General features: G+C 35.3%; 1 protein-coding gene across 1 annotated transcript; it reads left to right on the forward strand.

The window, feature by feature from the left end:
- Nucleotides 1-318: 318 nt before the first annotated feature.
- LOC121375427 (RNA exonuclease 1 homolog) lies at nucleotides 319-24,879 on the forward strand. Its single transcript, XM_041502875.1, has 15 exons — nucleotides 319-500; nucleotides 3,031-4,922; nucleotides 5,299-5,376; nucleotides 6,332-6,475; nucleotides 7,103-7,255; nucleotides 7,744-7,878; nucleotides 8,839-9,085; nucleotides 10,798-10,941; nucleotides 11,545-11,658; nucleotides 12,184-12,257; nucleotides 12,959-13,072; nucleotides 14,129-14,244; nucleotides 19,726-19,864; nucleotides 22,135-22,255; nucleotides 22,925-24,879. The coding sequence occupies exons 1-15, from the start codon at nucleotides 395-397 to the stop codon at nucleotides 23,020-23,022; spliced, it is 3,675 nt and encodes a 1,224-aa protein (XP_041358809.1). The 5' UTR covers nucleotides 319-394; the 3' UTR covers nucleotides 23,023-24,879.
- Nucleotides 24,880-25,151: the final 272 nt, after the last annotated feature.

Raw genomic sequence — 25,151 nt, forward strand, 5'->3', positions numbered from 1 at the left:
ATAGTGCGGCTGAGTGCCCGGTTAGTGGTAAAATTTCATTGAAAGTGATTTTAATATGGGTGGGTTATACAACTGAACAATAACAGAAATTGCTAATTTTGGAACATGACAGTTCTAAACAAATCAAATAATACATACATTCGACAAACACCATTTATGGCGAAAAGAAAAAAAAAATCATTTGTTGGTTTATTAATTTATTTTGCGTTATTAGTTAGTCCTTTTCGGTAGATTTGTGTAACTTATTGGACTATATTATAGACTGAAAACCGTATGGACGTGTCGCATAAACGATAGTAGATAGCCAATCTACGAATATGGCAGAAAATAAACAAGCAAAACTGATAGCTATAATGGTTTGGCGTTTCTTCATAAGTCCGTAATTATTATAGTCATGTTTCCTTCTTCGGGTTATTTCAAAGGTCTTAACTGTCCATACTTCCAAAGTGGATTGTGTGAAAGACCGTATTGTCATTTCAGACACGTGAAAAATGGAAAAGGTAATTGTTTTTCACGAATTGGTGAACTATGAAGGAAGAACTGAAGTCTGTGAAAAGTCTCAATAAATGACCATTTTAAAATATCAGCTATATTTTACGTGTTAAGAACATTAATTTTATAATTTACCATTATTATATTCTTTTGACTCCATTTTTTTTTTTTAAAAACAGAAAGCTGCACAATATCAAGATAACACTACACAAAATTGTAAACCAAATAAATGTTAGTCTATTTCTATTTGTTTGGAAGTTTCATGATTATACTGATGGAAATTTATTTTAAAGTGAGTGCCATCTATCTCAATTCCAAATTATCCTATTTGTAAATAATTTGGTTCATTTCAAGAAGTAAATATCCTGGCATCATGTGTTTTCAATCAATCATGTCAATGGGAGCAGGTCAACTCGCTCCAAAACCAACTTGTCCCAGGTTGGTCAACTCGACCCACACTATTTAGTCAACTCATATCATTACCATTTTATTAATTACATATACCAATATTTTAAGCAATAATGTGCATTATAAATATTTTTGAATATGCACACCAGTCAAGAGTCCAAACGCCTTGCCTGATCATTCCTTTAAACTCACAACCATCGTTAGGATAGGCTTGACAGTTCATTGTAATTGATTATTGGACCTCCCCAATATAAAACCATTTTAATAGTGGAGTTTCAAATCAAATGACACCAAAGTTGTAGACATCCATTTTTAATTTCGTCATAATTATTTACGGACAGTGAAGTTTAGGGTGAGTTATCTAAACACTAGGGTGAGTTGGTTTTGGGGCGAGTTGACTAGCATTCTTTTCAATACAATAAACAAAAAATTAAAATATAATAAAAAAAATTAAACAATGCTTAGTAAATACATTAATACTTTACCAATCTGAAATCACATTAATTAGTTTATTTTGAAAAATGCTGATAATCTCCCATAAATGTCAAGTGTTCCTCCAAAAAATAAGCCTCTTAAGTTGTACAGGTGTTTTCAGTATGTTTTTGATAGTTTCATTGGCTGTCTATTTTTGTCCTTGTTTAGCTGTTGAAACTGGTAAAAAATATTGAATAATTTTCAGAAAAATAAACAGTTTTAACTGAAAACATATTTACGTTATGTTCTTGTCATAGATTAATGTCTAATTGTTCTACGTATCAAGGGAATCAAAATTCGGATTGTCACTTTAAGTACTCTGATAGAGGTAGAGAACTATATATTTTCATAAAATCTAACTCCACCAAACTACCTTGCTTTGTACTAAATGTAGTCTCAGGGGTGGTGGTATAGCGAAAACAGGACCAATTGAGCAAAATGGAAATGGCCCCAAAATCTATGGACAAAATGGAATGTATATATGGCTATTAAAAGGGAAGCAAAAATTTAAAAATGTACTTGTCTAAAATAGTATCCGAATCATTGCAAGTTATAAACATTGATAACTTGTATAAAATAACAGCTATATTAATCAATTATTACTGTGTTTTATGTCTACTGGGGTGAGTTGGTAGGGTGCGAGTTGTTTTTGGGGTGAGTTGACCAGATCCCGCCAACCACGATTGGCAGTACACCTATTCATTTCAAACATAATAACACAATGCATTGATCTTTGAAGAATATTAAAGGAAACAAATAATACCGTTTTTGCCAAAACATTGAGGTACTGTTATAGCCAAAAATGGTACCGTTTTTGCCAACGAAAATGGTTCTGTATTTGACATTGTAGTGGTTCCATTTTAGCCTGATCCCTTGTCTCCACAAATATGAAAGCTGAACTGTTCTGTATCTAAAATACACAATTGTCTAAATCTGATGCCACATACATTAGGAAACTTGATCATTTTCAAGTTCATTCATAACATTAAATTTATGCCAGTGACTAATACAAATGTTAGAATAATAAACCTAACAGCCCTATAGGAAACTGGAACATGATTTTCTCCATTTAAAATAACACAAGAAGAATGACAGTTTACATATAATTAATATTATATTGATTTTTACCGAAAAAATATTTGGAAATATTTTTTTTAATCCCCCAAACAAAAGGTCATGAAAAATGTCTTTAAAGAGTATAGAATGTAATCTAATTTACATGTACTTCATAACTATGTGTAATCTCCCCCCCCTAAAAGTTACCACCTCCCCTCAGTGCTTGGACAGTATGCGTCTGCTGGGCTGAGTTGGTTTGGACCAAGTCTGTTTTGGTTAGAGTTGACCAGTTCAGCAATCTGGCATGTATCATATATAAATTGTATTTGAAGAGCATTTGAACATTCACAGCTTGTGAGACTTTTGTTTCATCATTTGACTCTTTTCTTTGTCCAAAGGATCTATTTCTACATTCTGGACTTAAAGCTGTGTTCATGATTATATTTTTTATTATTTAATTATTTAGAATACATACATATGGTACATTAATGTTCTTGTATTCCTTTTTTCAAATGTCAGAGTATGGTGAGCCAAGACAGCAGCTTTAGGTGGGACAATTTACACTGTACACTGATTTCAATTGACATTATTTATTTTCAGATGCAAATGTATCCAACAGTAATGCCATTTCATCAGTGTGTAACAATGGGAGACGTGCTTCAGTCTCAGCAGATAATGCTGTTGTTTCAACTCCAGTTGGCCCCACAGGATCAAAAGTTTTCCTGTCTGAAAAAAGAAACACTTACAACTTGGAACAGAATCTCGAAATTAGTGCCAAAACCAGTGACATTCCTGACCTTCCTCTTTGTGTATCTTCCACCTCAGAACCCACCTATGACCCAACCCCGAAATCTCTAGTCGGAGCTGTTAAGTCGGCTCACCTTCATGAAGAATATGATCCTCTTGGTTTGTCAAATTACAATGTTGACAGTATGCCTACTTATTTGCCTGGCAGTTTGTCGGACAAGGTTGAAATCACTTCTAATACTCATGAAAGCACATCAAAGAAAACAGTTTATGTACCAGAAAGTATTCCAGAATATGTTCCCAGTTCAGTGCCTGAATATAACCCGACTCCGATTAATAAACTGAAGAAGGTTAAGACCTTACATGGAACAGACTTAGAGTATGATCCAGTCAGTAATTTTGCGTACTCATCCAATACATCAGCTATCAATGATATCACAGAAGTGCAGTACATTCCTTTAAAAAGGGCACGTTTTGACGATTTTCCCAGTGCAGATGTAGATGCTATGAGCGTGGATGGCTTTGGTGATTCAGATAGTGCTAAATTCAGTGACAGTGATGCTGTGAGTGAAAACAGTGTAGCCATTGATTCTGGACCAGCCACAGAAAATGATAATGAAAAGAATAATGTGGATTTGTATGTTGTTAAAACATGTTATAAAGATACACTGGTGGGAGATGAAGTCCAGACAAATTCAGCTGAGAGATCTAAAGATTCAGTTGAAAGTGATACGGCTGTATCAGAGAAAATTTCAAGCACCTCAGAACCAAACAATGTATCAAAAAGTACCAAAAAGGATAAAGTTGAGAAGGTTACTAAAAGCAAGACAAAGAATAACATTGAAAGGACTAGCTCAGCTTCAGGGACAGATTCGGCAGTGAAAAATCACACCAGTGCTACAAAAACAATTACAGATAAAAAGGGAAAACATAAATCTTCCTCTAATATTGAAGGAAAGGATTTGAAAAAGGAAAAAGAAAAATTGTTAGTGAAAAAAGAAATCTCTTCAGAGAAATCTCAGCAGAAATCTGCATCAACGATGTCTTCTTCAAACTCTGCATCAAAGTCATCATCATCAAAATCTGCCTCTAAACATTCTTCCTCCTCATCAGTAAAATCCTCATCCTCATCAGCATCTAAATCATCCTCAGCAGCTAAATCATCATCAGTAAAATCATCCTCAAAAAGTGTTCCATCAAAATCTTCCCCTCACCAGACGTCTAAACATACCTCAACTTCCTCCAAGTCATCAAACAAGGACACCTCAGCAAAGTCTAATGCTAAACAGTCAAACAGCATTCAGCCCAAAGACAAACATTCTGTGAAAAAACATGAAAATGTTTGTGTTACTCCTACTAGTCAAGATGGTAAGAAAAGTCTTTCAAGGCATCATTCTAAGTTTGAAAAGGAAAATGTGAAAGGTAGTACAGAGAAAGCAAATACTTGTGATAACAGAACTAAGCCATCTTCTAATACCCAGTCAAAACATGAAGGTTCACAAGGCTCTAAACAGGTGACAAAGACTATCTGTGATGATTTGTTTGGACAGGACAGTGACTATAGTGATCTCAGTGATTTGGATGAAGATGTCCCCAGCAAGTCTCGGGAAATGACGGAAGAGCAGCTACAACAGTTTCTTGAGGACAGTGACTTTGAATATGATGGCGATACCTATGACGAATGCCTTAGGATATTTAATGAAGGGATTGCTAATTCTGCTCAGTCTAATAATTCAGAAAAAAAGGTTTGTCTTCGCTAGACATACTTCATTGTTAAGAGGTTTGTTTTGTTTTTATTAGAAAGACGAGATTTTATATCAAATGTTCCAACATTTGAAAATTGTGAAAAGGTTTGTTGAAATGTTTGATTGTTCATCAATATTTTTTTTATTCTAGGTCTGTCATTTTACATGGTTTTGATACCATTTAAATGTAGGGTTGGTTACATGTATATTCAAATGGAATAAAACTTAAGGTTAAACTAAAATGAATTCTTCTTAACATAGCCATAGATTTCCTATAACTATTTGAACCACATCTGTTTTGAAAAGAAAATAAGTGTTATTTGGGGTTTTTTAGTTTGCTGAATGCATCTCACTAATTTCTTTTTGAATATTGCAGAAGTTCCAGGACCAGTCATCCCATTTAGTTCCTTCTGTACAGATGAAGAAGAGGGTTGCTCACCATGGATCTGAAAAAGTATGTACATTTAGTCTTTGTGCTGTTTTTATTAGAGGTATGGTAAGATGAAATACCCTAAAATCTAGGAAATTAATGGATATATTTTTGATAATTTTTAGATAGATTATAGTAAGAGATTGCTGTTTAAAATGTGTTATGGTGCATGAAATGCAGTGTCCAATTTCAAAACATTTGATCAAACTCATAGCCACCTAGTATGGACACTTATGGTATGTTCTGTTTTCTTTTCATTCCGTATCCTCAAATTATTATCTGGTAGAAAGCATGTCATAAATAAAGTCAAGATTTTTCTTAGTCTAGCAGTTGTGTTTATCTCAGTGTGGCAAATAAAAGTTACGCTACAATTGTACAAATAGATGTGAAGGTATCCGTTTTATATAACCGTTTAGTATTTTGAAAGAACACAAGTATTAACTAAAATATGACAAATATGAAGGTTTAAACACAGGTTTCTTGTGTGGTAAACTACAGATAATTTTGTCAACATATCTTTGAAATTAAGAGGCTATTTGCCAAAAATAGGTGCTAATCAGGGCTAGCTCTGGGTGAGCAAAATATTTCGCTAAATTGTCCATTAAACTTCAAAAATTGCAGAAATCAACAGTTATTTTCAAAAAAATGTCAGTTATTACATAAAATAATTTCGCCAAATGAAAATAAAATTTGCCAACTGGTTTCAAAATTCGCAATTGGCGAATCTGGTGAGTGCCAGAGCTAGCCCTGCTAATGTATATTGAGAGCAGTGGGGTTTATAATTGTAAGCATAAAAAGTGAAGTAGGCAGCTGTAGCAGAAACAGTAACTGCCAAAAGTGCTGCCCGGCACCTTCTGTTGAACACACTGACTGTCACTGTACACATATAGTCAAAGTTTTCCAGTCCAGTTTGTCCACTATGTTTTGTACAAATTAACACAGTTAATTTTGTGTTTTAATAAAATGTACTGTGTTTCAGGCAGAACGAAGGTTTGTAGAAAAAGCCAGAACAAAGATGAGTCCTGGAGAGGTGATGCACAACAGAACTGTTGCCATGCAGAAGAAAGCAATGGAGGCAGAAATGTTGAAAAAAGCAGAGTCTGAAGCCATTTCAAATGCAATTGTAACTATTTTAAACACTATCTAAAACCTGTTTAATACAAGATAATTATGATGTACAATATGTAAAATATATCACCTAAGAACCATGTTAGTGCAGCAAGATTGGACCCTTGTGTATGCCACAAGAATGGTTCTTTCATATCATGTACAGGTAGAACAGAATTTTCATCCATGTTTGTCTTGGATTACACATTTTATGGGCAAATACAGGGCAAGAGTACACCATTTTTGACATACACTGTATACTGAATTTAGCCAAAATGTAGGATCATCTCCTCAGTGACATGTTTTTTGCTCATTTAATGTCCGGCAATTAATGTAGTAAACACTTCTTGCATTTGCTCCTGAAACTTGGCTTGTATTACATGTAATTAATTCTGTTATTCCCATAGCAAATAATTGCCATGTAATGACCAGCACCATTGTTTAATGCAGGTATATACAGTAAACATAATTTTAAAAAAACAATGACTCGCCTCTTAAACTATTGAAATAATTGTTATTTAATACAAATGGATACATGTATACTTGTTAACTTCATTATTAATTTGGTTTTAGTGTGTATCTCACATTGTATGTCATGCTTTATGAAGTCAAAATAAGATTATTTTCTTTTCCATTGTTTTAGTCTGCAAATGTTGCCTTGTTTAAAAATGGAAAAAGTCGTTTGGCCCATAAAACCAAAGTGTTTGACAAGTTATCTCGAGACAAAGAGGAAGGCCGAACATCTGCTATCACTGTTGTTAAAGGAGAAAACCGCAAAGCACACACTCCAACATTGGTTTGTATTTAAACAGTATTATTGAGCGTGTTCATTTGTTTGTTTGTTTGTTTGTTTGTTTGTTTGTTTGTTTGTTTGTTTGTTTGTTTGTTTGTTCGTTCGTTCGTTCGTTCGTTCGTTCGTTCGTTCGTTCGTTCGTTCGTTCGTTCGTTCGTTCGTTCGTTCGTTCGTTAGTGGTGCTGTTATGCACAAAAATATAGAAAACAAATTGTATGTTACATGTGTGCCCGTTGAAATGGGGCGGAATGTCATTGGTTAGAGGTCAGGTTAAATATTCATGTCAAGGGAAAACAATCCATCTACATATTTAGCAAGCACATACTACTCATCATGGGCTTGTACATACAATGTAAATTAAGTAAAATAATATATTTGATATTGATGCACTTAGTCAAAATATTATTCAATAATTTTTTATTTCCACTATAAACATATCCCTTTATACTTGAAATTGTTACATCTCACATGATGAATTTTATGTCCTGTAGAGCAATGTGAAGCGGCCCACGATTCCAACAGATTTTGGCAGCAAGGTCCCCACTAACATCAGACAGCGTTACCTGAATCTCATTATCAACGAGTGCATCAAGCTGTGTAAAACAGAGGAAGAGGCATATGACAAGGTATTTGTACAGAGGTCAACTGTGTCATTTTAATATGCACTCCATAAAACACTGAACAAGTGATTTAAAAAGCATCATTATTGTGGTTTGTTACTAAATGCAGTACTCTAAATTAAGGGCAACACTGATGGCTATTGCCTTAGTTGTGACAAGTATTACCATAGTCCTTTACCAATGAGTTTTTTTGTTAAAAGATTCGGGTTTAATATTGCCATAGATATGCTCAAAATTGCCATTTAGGTATCAAAATTGTGGGTTTGAGCCCTGTAAATGCATTGTTTTGGTGAATAAGAATTACGGATGTGTGCCACAGAAACTGTAAAGGAGGGGGCTGGTTCTGTGAATAGCAAAACTACAAGTACTCTCAGGGCTAGCTCTGGGTGAGCAAAACAATTCGTCAAATTGTCTATTAAACTTAAAAAATTGTCAGTTATTTTCTAAAAAATGTCAATTATTACATGAAATTATTTCGCCAAACTAAAATAAAATTCGCCAACTGCTTTCAAAATTCGCAATTGGCAAATTTGGTGAGTGCCAGAGCTAGCCCTGACTCTCACAGCTCATTTGGTATAATCAGGAAATATGTTACCAGATAAACCTACAGAGTTGAAAGTTGTTTGTACAAGTGTCAGATATGCATTGAAGTTTTTCATCAGTATTTGAATTGTCACATAGATTCCTAGTTTAATGTTCATTATAAAATGGGTTGTCAAGTTCAAACAGTACCTCATAGTGAAAAACGAATTACATAAATAGATTTCATTTTAAATTCACCAAAAATCTCATTTAACAACTACATACACATGTCAAAACAAGCTTGTAACTTGTGAATGTCATCAACTATAATAATTACATGTATAACAACAATGCTGGCTACATTTTGTGGATTAGATTACATATTAATCACATTGCTTATGAAGATGCTTAACGTATCTGTCTATATGAAATTGGTATTTTAAGGCCCAAGATGAAGAAAAAGCAGTATATCAAAGAGCAACAAACAAAAATATCTACGTCAGAGTGGCTGCTAATGCCATTGTACGCCTCAGAAAAGATGTACAGAATAGAGAAGGCTCGCCAACAAAAACTTTCTATTGTGGCAAACAGTCTCACAAGGCCACGCTGGATGGACGAAAGGCAATAACGACAAGTTTCACCATTAATAGATCTGGAAAATCGTTGTCAACTAAAACAGCCGACTTTAAAGGTTAGATTATTGTTCACAGACGCATGTGCAGAGGGTGGTGTTTGGGGGTCAAAATAAACCCCTTCCAAGTATTTTTTTTTTTTTTAAATGTATCTTCTGGGTGAGCTATATGAACCGATTTCCCTAAAAACTTTGCTTGTCACAGTCAAGACCCACCCTGCACAATTTCCTGCATACATGCCTGGTTCAGTTTCAGTAAGATAGCAGTTAGGCCTATCTATAGTAACCACACGAGAGACAAACAAAAGAATAATCTTTAATAATAGTCTGTTAAAAATAAAAATATTATGAGACCTGTCTGAAGTTCAAGATATTAATACATGGATTGTTGATATATGACATTTTGGGGAAGTGCCTGGATTTTTCTTGGATGAAAGTTAGTTTGTTTTGTTTAATGACACACTAGAACACACTGATTTGGATGTCAAACATTTAGTAATTTTGACTCTTAGTCTTCAGCCATTGGTAAAGAGCTCGCTTGATGCACGGTCGGTTTGGGATCAATCCCCGTCAGTGGGCCTATTGGGCTATTTCTCACTCCCAGCCAGTGCACCACGACTGGTACATCAAAGGCCGTGGTATATGCTATCCTGTCTATGGGATGGTGCATATAAAAGATCCCTTGCTGCTAATTGAAAAGAGCAGCCCATGAAGTGGCGACAGCGGGTTTCCTCTCTCAATATCTGTGTGGTCCTTAACCATATGTCTCACACCATATAACCGTAAATAAAATGTGTTGAGTGCGTCGTTAAATAAAACATTTCCTTCTTCCTTAGTCTTCAGAGAAAACCCAAGGGATATTTTATAGGCACTTTTCCAAAGACAGGATAGCACATACCACAGCCTTTGAGATACCAGTCATGAGGCACTGGTCAAAGAATGTGTCCACTGAGGAGATTCGATCCTGTGAGCAAAGTAATATTTAGGTGAGCGTCTACAGACTGAGCTATATCTCGCCTTGGAAGAAGGTTTTTAAAAAGGGGAGCACTTGCTGGGTGAAATTTTTTTATAAACTGATCATATAATTTGACATACTGCTGTTAAGTGGACTTATGCTTGGGAGTCTTTGGAAAATAATGTTCATTTAACAACACCTCTGCACATTTTGCACTACAGTTGTATGGTGTCTAACATGGTTGAAATAGTATAGTATATGTTCACACATTGACTAATCCTACAGAATAGCAGCAAGAAAACTTTAAAAGTGCACTTTTCCACGGACAGGACAGCACATACTACAACCTTTGATAAAGTTAAAAATTAAAGGTGGTTTTGTTTAATGACATCACTAGAGCACATTGATTATTTAATCATTGGTTATTGGATGTCAAACATTTAGTAATTCTGACTAGTCATCAGAGGAAACCCGCTACATTTTTCCGAATACATCAAGGGATTGTTTATATGCACTTTCCCACAGACAGGAAAGCACATACCACAGCCTTTGACCAGTTGTGGTACACTGGTTGGAATGAGAAAGAAACATTCGGTTGAATGAATCCACAGATGCAATCTTCTCAACCGACTGAGCTAAATCCCACCCCCACAACCATTGATATGCTAGTTGTGGAGCACTGGTTGCAGCAGGAAAGAACCTGCTTGGTTGATGTAGTGAAAACAAATATGAAATTTAGTGTACCAAAGTGGATTATTTATTTTTTAAAAAGAAATAACAAAATGCAATAGTTTAATAATTGTGTGCACATATTTAGGTGCTGAACTATATAAGCGACTTCAGACGTATGTATTGACTGAGCAGCAATTGAAGGATAATGGTTTTCCACTTCCCAACCCCGATGCTGGTGGATGTGCCATATTCTACACTGAAAGCCAACACAAGGATGTTTCACTGAAACGTAAATACTGATATTCCCTAGCGTCATGCATTATGTTACTGTTCAAATATTGTTATTGAAAATAAAGAGTTTATGAAGAATCAGGGAAACAGAGATCACAAAAAGAGTTGCAATAATTTTGTGTAGAAAAACACAACTTCTAATGTTTTGAACAATATGAAATTTTAAGGGATGAATTTACGAAGCCTGTTTTTCTTAAATGCAGGTGTTTAAGCATTGTAAATGTATGTAGTTACATACATATAAGACATTGTAAGGCTTTGTAAATTTGTCCCTATGGTTTTGAACGTGTGGTACTATTTTGCTCTCAAATTGTATTTAATTGATGGTTGAAACTGTAGTGTATTTTTTCTTGAATGTCCTATCTATATTCATTTTGCTATTAACATTATAGATAAAATTGCTGGTAAATTAGTATCTTATTTTTCTTGCAGTTTTATAGTATTTATTGTACTTAAAATGATTATTTTGTTCTTATTAAATTCTTATTGTAATAAAATATTCTTGCTGTAATTAATATTTTAGTTCTGATTATATTCTTATAATTATTTTTCTCACTGGTATTGTATTCCTATTGGTATTATGTTCATTTTTATCTGACAGAACATGAAAAGAACTGCTCTCGGTGTGGGAAAAGGTTTATCGTGTTTCCAAATGGAAAGTATAATTCAAAAGAAGAATGTATTTATCATTGGGGAAAGGCATGGAAGAAAAAAGGTATTGTACATTACAACTGGTAGACTTCATTACATTTAAATAACTTTTAATATGAATATTTTAAGCAATAGAAACATTTGTCTGTTGTTTTAGTTCAAGTTTGTAATTTTGTAAAGATACTCACTCTTTGTAGTATCTGAATGGCGGGGTCTAGCTATTGTTCTTACAAAACTTTAGTAGGATTATATATGTGTATAACAAAATGAGTTGAAATTCACTAAAATATATGGAATTATCAAATCACATGTAATATTGGAGAAAGATTTATGAAAACAGCAGTCTTTATTGTGACTGCAAGGGAACTAAAACTAGCTCTATACTAAATAGTACCATGGGTCAAAGTTCAAAATTGTCCCAACTTTATACAGATCATGATTATTGATTTGGTAGTATGTACCCCATAGGCTGATAGTTAATCAATAATTGATCTAAGGTAGGTAATATTGTTAAGTTGGTATTGAATTGTTCTATTTATTGAGTAATGTACCAAGTACATACTGATGTACTTTATTTTTTAATGCATAGTCGCTGGCTCACTGGAAACCAGATATACGTGTTGCGGAGGTGACCTGGATTCAGAAGGTTGCTCCATTTGCAAGGTACGATAAATACAGATATACAAACAGTAATTAATTCTTTAAAGATTATTTTGTTTAATTTGTTTATGTTCAAATAATCTTTAAAATTATTTCTGTTTATCTAAACTTAAGGTTTTTTTGTTATTCTCAAAAGAACTAAAAATTAGTTAGGCAATTTATTAGCATTAAATTTAGAATTAACTGACCACTTTAATAGCACAGAAAAAAAAAACATTTATGAAAAACTTGTATGCTAATGGATTCCAGTGACCTAAGTTGGAAGAATCCAAATAGATTCTGCTAGATTTTATGAAAAATAAGGCTTGTTTCAATTACTTGTAGACAAAGATTTGTGTGTTCACATATATGCACTGAAAAAGCTTTGTTAAACCCTGAAAAAAAGAATGCATATAATTAATTTTAACCACCAAGGTTGCCTAAAGTTTATGTGGTGGTATGCAGGAAAATTATAAAAATTATTTTATAATGTATTGCGATCTACATTTTTTAATAGATGTTAGAACATCGGAGGTTGGACTAGATGCTTGGTTTTTTTTTAACATTGATGATGCAAAAATCTAATTGAGTTTGAATGATTTTCAATTATGGGATTATTACAGGAATTAAATTTCTGGTTTCTCACTGAAAAAAAGAGCCATGCTAAAATACATTAAAAAATTTTTTAATAATAAATGTTGATAGACAACTGTGTATATTTTCAGCTACATGTCAGTGAAGATAACAAGACGAAAAACCTGTCTGGTTACATGAAGACTATTCCATGCTCACCCCCACTTGATGGAGACTATGGTGTTTATGCCATGGATTGTGAAATGGTTTGTTTCTCATCATTTTAGTCCCCTGCCAGTCCATTTGGAGAGGACTATAGGTTTCGTCTCTGTCTGTCTGTCTGTCTGTCTGTCTATCTGTTCATCTGTCTTACATATAGTTTTCCAGACATTTTTTCATAATTCCTCAAGATCTGGAGCAGAAATTTGGAATCAGGTTAGAAATTCATGAGATTTACCCATTTTTGACAAGAGTTATGGCCAGATCAAGTTTCATGCATTGGGAATTTATTCAAGGGCTGTAACTCTATCAACAATGTTTGACAATTATGGCCCTTGAACTTAGGTACTCGGTAGGGGACATGTATTGCTTTAGCCGTACTCTCAGAATGCTTGTTCTTATTTTGGACAGTCACATCTTACTGTCTCAGAGTTGATGGGTCTGAAAGAATAAGTTCAGCATATCAGTGATTCAAGATAAACATAATCTTTGTATAATATTTTGTGAAAGAATGCCATGGGACAATTCAACAACCTCAACATATCTTGGAGTAATAAAACAATAATAACAAATAATAGAACAAAAGTCGACTGTTTTATTAAACCAATCCTGGATTTTTCTTGTTTATTTAAGGTTCTTGTCTTAGTTATCTATATGGTGTGGGATCTAGGATCAATCTCTGTCGGTGGCCCATTGGGCTATTTCTTGTTCAGCCATGGTATGTGCTATCCTGTCTGTGGGATGGTGCAAATAAAAGATCCATTTCTAATAATGGAATAATGGAAAAAATGTAGCAGGTTTCCTATATGGCAGAATTACCAAATGCTTGACATCCAATAGCCGATAATAAATTATTGTGCTCTAGTGGTGGTGATAAACAAAACAAAGTTCAACTTTTTTTTTAGTTATCCATATTTAAATAATTTTTTGTTTGTTTGTTTGTAAAGTAATTAAAAATTACTTTCTTTATTACAGATATTTGCATATTGCTAGCCAGTCATACAATTTGTATAGTATGTATAAATGTACATGAAAGATCAGCTATTTTTTCTTCTTAATGCTTAAATAAAATATATTAAGATTTATTTGGTTTGTAATTTCAGGTGTACACGAATATTGGCTTGGAGTTGGCAAGGGTTACCGTTGTAGATTCGGATCAGAAATCAGTATATGAGACTTTCATAAAACCAGATTTTCCAGTCATTGACTACAACACAAGGTTTATTTTCTTGTCATAAAGTGATTTTCATTTAACAAACCTTAATGTTTAGTTGTGACATATGTGACTTTACCATGGTGACTCCATCGATTTTGTGTATAAATCCTTTCCATTTTTGCATATACTTCTTTTTCTTATAGACTATAAGCTAATATATACCCACCATAGATAATGGAAAATTGTTAGTATAGTAAATAGTGTAATACATGAGCGTATATGAGCGGATCATTTGTTTCTGAACAATAATTTCTGTTTAAAATAATTAGTTATTTCATTGGTAAACAGATATGTATATAAACCAATATGTTACCACATACATTTTTGATTATGAAATAATATTCTACATACACTGAAATATTTTTATTTCTTTTACTAAGCAACATTTGTCGGAAAGCTAACATCAAATATGATTCAAATCAAAACAAATTACCAAGACATTAAATTTTCTCTTTGTAATGATAGGTCTCAATGTAAGAAACTCTACTTGTTGGCCAATCTCAAACCGCTCTGTTCGATTTTTGCAGGGCTCGAACTTAAGAATTTGTCTCCCACAGCAATTTTTAAGAGAATTGCCATGGGTGAAACAGTCCACCGACAGCAATTTTGAGCCTGCCTGTGGCAAATGTTTTTAAAGTGACATCTTGTTGTATGTTGACATTTTTAAATGTGCAAATGTTAAATATTGGCAGATAATATACACTAGGTGTATACATTCAGGGGTTCTAGAATTTAAAAAACATTCACTTGCCATTGGGCCAGTGGATTTGAAAATTCACTGGCCATGGTAAAAAATTCACTTGCCCAATTTTAACTGTTGATAAAAATAAAAAACCCCACAGTAAATTAAAATAATTAACTTTTTAGTGTACCGGGTACATTTTGCATACTGAGATCATATGTAATCAATTTGTCAATTTGCACAACACATATTAGGCACACTTTATGTTTGTTTAGAAAAACATGAAACCATTTTTATCAGTTTAGAGTAAAGTTACTTATTAAAAATTTTAAAATAATTGTTTCCACTAAAACCACCTAAGTTTATATATATATATATATATATATATATATATATATATACTCTTCAAAAAAAGAAACGCAAAAGGGTACAAATGGGTTATAACTCTGATTTTATGTTTCCTACCGGTTCATGCTTTGTGAATATAAGGTCATTGCATGTCCCAAACACATTCCCACGGTTACATTCGATAAAACGCAGCTACTGTACAATAAAGTTCCAAAATGTGAATATTCGCAAAAACGCAGCCACGTGCAAACTATGTCACCACTGCACGTGCGTTGTCTGCACGTGCAACATGAACACCGACAGTATAAAAGTGCAGGGTGTTCGCTTGCCTGGCCTCTGTATCTGGCCGACAGTTGACAATCCAGGACATGCCACGTCTCAGTGAACCGCAGAGAAACAATGCCATCGGCCGACTAGACGCAGGCGAATCCAGAACGGCCGTTGCCAGGGCATTCCATGTGTCCCCAAGCACCATCTCCAGACTGTGGGACCGTTACCAGCAACATGGATCAACACGTGACCTCCCTAGATCCGGTCGACCACGGGTCACTACCCCCGGGCAGAACCGCTACATCCGGGTACGCCACCTTCGGGAACGATTGACTACTGCCACCTCCACAGCCGCAGCAATACCAGGTTTGCGCAGGATATCCGACCAGACCGTACGGAACCGCCTACGTGAGGTAGGAATTCGTGCCAGACGTCCAGTTCAAGGTGTCATCTTAACACCACAACACCGTCGACTCCGACTGCAGTGGTGCCAGATTCATCGACAATGGCCTCAACTGCGATGGAGACAGGTGTGGTTCAGTGACGAGTCCCGATTTCTGCTCCGACGTCATGATGGAAGATGTCGCGTGTATAGGCGTCGTGGTGAACGTTATGCGGCAAACTGCGTGCAGGAAGTGGACAGATTCGGCGGGGGTAGTGTCATGGTGTGGGCAGCCATCTCACACACTGGCAGAACTGACCTGGTCCACGTGCAGGGCAACCTGAATGCACAGGGCTACATTGACCAGATCCTCCGGCCACACATCGTTCCAGTTATGCCCAACGCCAACGCAGTGTTCCAACATGACAACGCCAGGCCTCACACAGCACATCTCACAACGGCTTTCCTACAGAACAACAACATTAATGTCCTTCCTTGGCCATCGATATCACCGGATTTGAACCCAATTGAGCATCTATGGGACGAGTTGGACCGACGCCTCCGACAGCGACAACCACAGCCCCAGACCCTGCCCGAGCTGGCAGCAGCCTTGCAGGCCGAGTGGGCCACCATCCCCCGGGACGTCATCCGTACTCTGGTTGCTTCAATGGGCAGGCGGTGCCAGGCAGTTGTCAACACACGCGGAGGCCACACCCGGTATTGACTCCAGATGACCTTGACCGTGGTGGTGTGTCCTATCACTTACTCACAATGGACTAGAGTGAATTGTGAACAATCCTGCAACATTTGGTAATTATCGGACTCACCATTCAATAATTAAATCAATTCTCCAAATGTTACGACAATGTGGTTTTGCGTTTCTTCTTTTGAAGAGTATATATATATATATATATATATATATATATATATATATATATATATATATATATATATATATATATATATATATATATATATATATACATACATACACACACATATATACATACATACATACATACATACATACATACATATATAATCCATGTTACATATTACGACAATTAACAGTATAAAAAAAAAAAAAATATTCTATCACTTATGAATGAGTATATATTTATGTACTTAAGAATGGGAAATCCTCCCCACACCCACCCCCAAAAAAATCCCCCCCCCCCCCATTCCCCCCCCCCCAAAAAAAAAAAAACCCATACAAAATTAGTAATTTTTCAATATAGGTACTTTGTTATATTTACCTATTTCATGATATTGTGTAATTAGTTATTTTATTATTTATTTATTTTTTGCAATTTATGTGATATTTTATAAATTAAATTAATAATTTACACATGGACCGTTTTGCAACATACATGGTGACATGCAACCTTTAAAAACTAATAAAAAACTGGTTACCGTTTCGCATTTTACGCTTGCACTGTACTACTATTAAGGTCTCACTACACAGATCACTTCCGGGTGAGAGTTCATTGATCACGGTCCACTATAGTTCCTAATTTTGACACATGTTATGGTTCACATATTCACTTCTAGGAAATGGTGAAGAATTAAAACAATATGTATGTTTAATGGTAAGCCTTCTGACCGTATTTTGCCCATGTTATTTTGTAATATTGTACATCGACCTTTTGGGACATGGGAATACAGCGCAAGTGACAGCCGGAGTGAATCGGTTAATGAACCACCTGTTCAGACCGCTACTACAGCCAGATGCGGTCATATAGCAAAAAACTAAGACGGAAATGTTCTCAATTTTGGAATGAAAATAAATGCTTATATAATGTATGTTCGCAATGGTGTATGTTGTTAGTGCCAATGAGAACCCGTTCTATGGGCAATCTTCGCTTGAAGTTGGGCAGTTTAACATGGGTTTAAATGGCTGATGACATCTGTGTAGTGAGACCATAACATTAGAGTAACAAATCTTTGGGTACTAGTGCAAATAAGAACATGGTGGCAAGCAATAAAGTTGTTTTTTTCCCAGTGTTTACACTTTATAACTTGAATAAAGTTACATCGGTAGGTATACTCATGTCATCAATGGGTCAAAGATTATTGGTTGCCAACTATTTGTTAGTAAAATATCGCATGTGATAGCAAATCGAAAGAAATGACTTGTAGATGTTTCTTTTGTTTTCGTACGAGCCAACTCCAAGCGTTGTAGATTTTTTTTTTTTTTATCACTTGCCATCGGGATCTCACAAAGTAACTTTTACTGGCCCGAATCCAAAAACCACTGGCCTCGGGCATCGGGCCACCGTATTCTAGAAGCCCTGACATTTCGCCATTGTTGAGGAGCTTTATCGACGGCACAAAAGTGCCATCGGTGATGCTTACTACCTACAGGCTACAGCAATTTATATCTCAACGATGGCAATTGCCATCGGTGCCGTCATTAAGTTCAAGTTGTTTTTGGAAATAAATATTGTTTAGGCCAAATTTTCCCTTTTAGACATTTAAAGAATTTGTATCATTTAGTAGGAGGTTTTTGCAAACAAGTAAATAGGAAACTGCTTTGTATTAAGTTTTTATTTACCCAGTAGTGGAAAATTTCAGTGGTTTGGGACTAGTATTGAACCTCCCCATTAGACCTATTGGGACTTTTTTTTCTATCTCAAATAGTGTCCCACAAAGACTGTGATATGTGCTGTCTTGTCTGTGAGGAAATGAATATAAAAAGTCTCTTGCTAATGGTGGACTAGCAGGTTTCTTCTGAAGATTTGTCAGAATGACCTAATGTTTGAAATTCAGTACTTGATAATTAATTAATCAATGTGCTCTAGTGATGTTGTTAAACAAAACAAACTTTTAACATTAAGGATGATTAAGTTTGAAATACTACTAAATGATATCAGTGACTAATTTTTGGTTTACGTTTATAAAATATTAGGGCTGTTCCAGAATTGATCATACGGGGGAGGTGGGAGGTAACATAATTATTGCTTTATGCCTGATGGATCTTTTGTAATGTTTTCTCTTTGTATACATAGTTTAAATTTGTTTTAATTAGTTGTGGGTGGTAGATGTACAAAAGAGTACTGCCCAACCCCACTGGCCTTGTGATTAATTCTGAAACACCCATTAATTTTAGGGGCGGGACATAGCCCAGTGGTAAAGCGTTCGCTTGATGCGTGGTTGGTCTAGGATTGATCCCCGTTGGTGGGCCCATTGGGCTATTTCTTGTTCCAGCCAGTACTCCATAACTGGTGTAACAAAGGCCGTGGTATGTACTATCCTATCTGTGGGATGGTGCATATAAAAGATCACTTGCTACTAATCGAAATGAGTAGCCCATAAAGTGGCGACAGCGGATTTCCTCTCTCAATATCTGTGTGGTCCTTAACCATATGTCCGATGCCATATAACTGTAAATAAAATGTGTTGAGTGCATCGTTAAATAAAACATACCACAGCCTTTGATATACATAACACATACCACAGCCTTTGATATACCAGTTGTGATGCACTGGCTGGAATGAGAAATAACCCAATGGGGCCCACTGACGGGGATCGATCCCAGACCGACCGCATCAAGCGAGCTCTGTACCACTGAGCTGTGTTTCCCCTCTAAGACTATGTCAAAATTACCAAATGTTTGACATCCAAAAGCCGATAATTAACAAATCAGTGTGCTCTAGTGGTGTTGTTAACAAAATAAACTTTAACTCTAAGACTGTATGTCAAAGTACCAAATGTTTGACATCCAATAGCCGATAATTAATAAATCAATGTGCTCTAGTGGTGTCGTTAAACAAAAAACAAACTTCAACTTTAACTGTTTCAGATTCAGTGGAATAACGGAGAAGGATATGAACGGGGTTCACACCACCCTGAGAGATGTACAGGCTGTCCTCCTCAGCTTGTTCACAGACAGAACAATTCTCATGGGTCACAGCCTGGAGAGCGATCTGGTCGCCGTCAAGGTAAACAGATTTTAATTAGCCTAACGTACAATAAATTATTGATCAATTTATCGAAAACTGACAGACAGGCAAATGTCCTTTTTGAGTTGCATCCACTTTCCCAAGAAAAAATCTGCATCCATGCCGGAGCCTATGCATGAGATTTGTCTTAAAGAACGTGCCATTGTTGGTAAAGATTAGCGATGGGACGGGTTTTTTGGGGGGGTTTTGGTTAGATTTTTGGTATTTGGTCCACTGTTTGATTTATTCACGATACTTTTCACAAGTAGTACAAGTACGCCAATTATCATACATACATTTTCATAAACTATTTTAAGAGCAAGATATTTTATTTTTAATGGTATTTTGTAAAATAATTGTAAATATAAAATTATATCTTGACTAGAAAACATGCCAGGGCTCAAAATGCAGTGTTAGTACATGCACCGGTGCATGCTGATTTTTGCGTGTGCATGTAACTTTTAAAACTGGGTGCACGCGGTGCATGCTAATATTTTTCAAGTACTGTGTATTGCGTATACTAGTATCCTGTTGTCTACCAGATTCAGACTCAAGTTATTGAATTTTGCGTATGCATTTCGTAATCTGTTCGCCACATGAAAACAATAACTTTTATCTATTGGGCGCATCCATTTTGTATCCCATAATCCTACTTACAACAATGGCGCCCTTTCGGTCATTTCCATGAAATATATTTGCAAAAATTGCCGGCAATATCTTGGTTATATCCGTGAACGGTATTAGGGAAGGTGGTCGAGACCGACTTTGGGGTATCCACGTGCATAACACAGTTGTTGTCGTCACTGACAAATTGAACTCCGCCAGATCTGTGATCAATACAAAGTACCGTAACTGCCTTGAACATTTTCGACCTCAGATATGGGCACTTGATCAGATGATTGCGAACGTGCAGGTGCGTTACTCGCGTAGTTGACTCGAAGTCAGCCAGTGATTATTTCAATTGCAACTTCTCGTCGAATTCTGTAGGCTAATTTAAATGATAATCAACACTGTAATCAAGGTAATTAAACAGTATTTTCCTCATTGTTAACAGGATTTACCTTATTTTTGGTGCATGCAGAATTTTAATGGTGCATGTAACTTTTTTTTCAGCATGCACCTGGTGCATGTAGATTTTTTTTTTCATTTCTAGCCCTGCATGCCCTGTTAGTGTGTTGGGTCTGAGATACTTGGGCAATGTGTCCCCCATGATTTGAGTTCAGAGGGTTGGCAAAATAATTTGGGGGCAAGAATGCTAGCGGTCCGGGGATAGTCTCCCGTATTTTTTATTTATTATTCAGTTGTCTTTAGATGCATTCATGGGTGTCATGTACACATTATAGAAGTCTAAAAGAAAGATATATGTCAAGATATTTCTAAAATGTTTATTAATATTTTGATAATGTCAAATCTTTGATGAGAAGGGTTTTTTGGGTTTTGTTTTTTTTAAATATCAAAATGAACCGCAGTTTGCAAATTGGGAAATGGTGCTTCGAACCGTGGGCCTAAAACCGGTAACATCGAATAATCGTCCCATCCCTGGTAAAGATTATTTGTTACAATATTTAATTATAAAATTGAATTGTATTTTGGTTTTCCATGCATACCATGTATATTTGACTTAATTTCCAAACAGTCAGTCAAAAAGTGTTATTTTTCCTCTTATTGTGTTAGCATGGTTCCTATTTGTGGTATCAAGTTGATATGTTAATATGTTGGGTTTTGTGTGTGTGTTGTGTTTGTGTGTGTGTGGTGTGTGTTGTGTGTGCACGCGTGTGTGTTTGTGTGTGCACATATGTGTGTGATGTGTGTGTTGTGTGTGCACTATAAAGTGGCAGTCCTCCTACAGACAGATTTGGAACCATATATGTTGGGTTTTGTGTGTGTGTGTAAGTAAGTAAGTAAGTAAGTAAGTAACATATTGAACCTTTCTCAGCCTCTTACTGTATATGATGAGTGTAACTATAAAACGTTTTTCTCTTCTGACTGTGTGGTATATGATGTGAGTACTTGCAATAAAATGCCTATAATACATTTTAAAAGCTAATTTTGAAAATATGGATTAGGCTATAAAATAGTTTTTGTCTTTACTCAGTGTGTGAAAAGAAGTCTATAACCTAGTTTAGATTTTTGCCATTGTTTGACACACAATGGCTGATGTGTATTTTTGTGCTGAGGTGTCGTTAAACACTAATTCATTCATTCATTCATTCATTCATTCATCATGCTCTTTTATGTGTAATATGAGTTCCTATCTGATTAACTTGCAGCTCCTGCACCGGGTTGTCGTGGACACGTCGGTGGTTTTTCCTCACCGACTTGGCCCTCCGTACAAACGAGCATTGCGTAACCTGATGGCAGATCATCTCCAGAAGATTATCCAGAATGATAGTAAGTATATGACTGATACACACCACTGGAAGTCAAATAATGGACACAATTTTTTAACATAAGCCAAGAATTTATCCAGGCATTTTCTGGTACTGAACATGGGGCCCCATTCCAAAAGCATGTGGCACTGAAACTTCCCAAGTTGATGTGTAAATATATTTTTTAATTATGTCTGTTGTAATAAATTAATTTAACAGTGTTGCAATGCATCATTCAGTGACCTTAAAAAACATCCCAATTTTGATTAAATTGTGCAAACTTTCCCAATCCGTGTAAGCTTGTGTTAAACAAATTAATTTCAAAGGTAAAGACTGTTGTGGCTTCATTTTTATTTAATAATTTTTATGATTAGAAATATTTGTCATAAAATGCATATAATAGATGCTTGTTAGTAGATCGTCGAACTGTGTGCTAGAGTGTCATCTAAGCTTTTTTTTCATGTATTACTAGTTACCTATAAGGTATTTATTTTACCTAAACTGTACCCATTTGTACAAATATGTAGGTAATGAATCCCTCAGCACAAAAAGTAGCGCACTAGAAATAATTATTAACACCAAGTCAAGGAACAGTTTTTGGGTGGCACTAAAACAAGAATTTGAGATACAACCCTGTTTTTTCTAGTTTACAGTACTAACTAATGACAGAATTGCATGTTTTTCTTTATAGTTGGTGGCCACGACAGTCAAGAAGATGCACTGGCCTGTATGGAACTGATGCAGTGGAAGCTGAAAGAGGATGCCAAGAAAGAAGCTAGAAACAGCTGATGAAGAGAACAAATTACACCCACATGTCACATACCTTTTGCCATATGTTTGTTTTCTCATGTCATATGTACATGGTTTATTATCTGTATTTATGTCAACGTTGATTCTCGGTTTCTTTCAGTCACAGTGTGTTAGATGTAGTTACACCTTTATGTTATGTTATTTATTTTAGCGGCCCTTGTTTTGTTACTTTGTTGCCACCGTAAACAACTGGGATTCCTTATTTGAGTCGTGTGCTAAGGAATTCAGTAGACAGGACCATCAGTCTTAAGTAACTTGACCGAACAGAATTACAATTTATCTGTAGAAAGTATTGGAGTTGTCTTCCCCTTGATAATCTACCAGAATGTGGCAAATATAATGCCAATCTTGAGTTAAAGTTGTAGTCATTAATTTTGTGAGTGTGTTGTTCTTTAATTTCAAAGCCAATTTAGGCTTTTCCTATGTAAGACTATGTAGATGATCATGACACTGAAAACCTTCAACTTACAGATCTGGTAAAAAAACGGCAGACCTTTTATTTATCAGGTATGGGGATACATAGGCTACATAACTATAAGCTACATTAACTGGTTGATCTCAGTGAAACCAATGTAGCTCAGTGATAGAGCAACTGCTTATGGTATGATAGATTATAGGATCAAAACTGGCAATCAGACAGTGCTGAACAACTGATATAGTAAAAAGGCCATGGTATGTGCTGTCCTCTATGAGGAAAAGTCATGTTACTGCCAAACACAAAAAGTAGCTTACGTTACAGTACCGGTAGTGGATCTCTTTGTTACTAAATTAATATAACGTTTGATACCTAATACTGTTAGATCTAAATACCAATAATAATTTTTAAATATTATTTTTGCTTTGATATACATGGATGAAAGACCAACAATAAGAACTGGTTATGTCCAGTCTTTAAAAAAACTACAGTAGTTTTCTACTATTTCACATTTGTTATTTTTAATAATGTTTTGTGTTGGGGAGGGAGTTTAATCTACATACATGTAATAATGTAGTGTCCAGGGGTACACATGTAATATGAAGTATGTAAAGATATATAATTTAAATAAATAACAGCTTTCTTTTCGGTTTGTTCCAACATATTAAAACTTTTTTTCTGACAAAAACTTAAGATTAAAAATAGCATGGTTTGGGTAGCAAACATGTTTTAAAAGAGCTTCAGAGCATAAGACTATTTTCTTTGTTACTTAAACCTCTGTTTATTTATTTATAATGCTGTGAACAAATCTGCATTGGCAATGTTCATGTTTGGGGGGGTTTCTGAACTATTTGAAAGATTTCCATGAAAAATGATGATCATTATTTGTACTCCTGCAGGGCTAATTCAGGCAATTGCCAACTTCGTCAATTGTGAATTTTGAAAGCATTTGGCAAATTTTATTTTAATTTGGTGAAATAATTTCATGTAACAACTGACAATTTAAAGAAAATAACTGTTGATTTTTGCAATTTTTGAAGTTTAATAGATAATTTGGCGAAATTGTTTGCTCACGCAGAGCTAGCCCTGTCCTGTGACACATGAAGTTACATTTTGTCTCAATGTTCATTGTTACTATGGAACCAGCTTGTTTGTCCGATACTGTGCTGAAGGCATTTGTCATCATCACTATGTGTTAACATGAACATTTATAAAGCTGTGGTATGGCAACCTGTAAATACATGGCCAGTTTTACTGGTCTTCACTTGTTATTTGTGCAATATATTTGTTGTTCTATGACAAATTTGGTCATTTATTGTAATAGTTCATATGTGCTATGTTTATGAAACAAGCTTTGCTTTGATGTAAATGTATATTCTTTATATCGTTTTGATGTTTTGATAATAAATTACTAAATTCCATTGTTTTGTTCTTTGTTGATTTACCTAGTAACTCAGATATCCTACATGTATCTTTAAAATTGCAGTTATTGGGGTGATGTAGAAGACCTCAAATGCAGCTATGGTGTTTAATACAGGAGATGCTACATCAGTGCAAGATCGAATATTACACAGATTTTTGTACTGCTGTGCTACTCAGGGCATCACCATCTCCAGATCTAGACACCATTGTATTGAGGATGTTTAGGGTTGCACACCATCATTCATTTTGTGCGCATTACTTGGGGGGAAAA

The sequence above is a fragment of the Gigantopelta aegis genome, chromosome 6 (genome assembly GCF_016097555.1).
Source record: "Gigantopelta aegis isolate Gae_Host chromosome 6, Gae_host_genome, whole genome shotgun sequence".
In the NCBI taxonomy this organism is placed as follows: domain Eukaryota; kingdom Metazoa; phylum Mollusca; class Gastropoda; order Neomphalida; family Peltospiridae; genus Gigantopelta; species Gigantopelta aegis.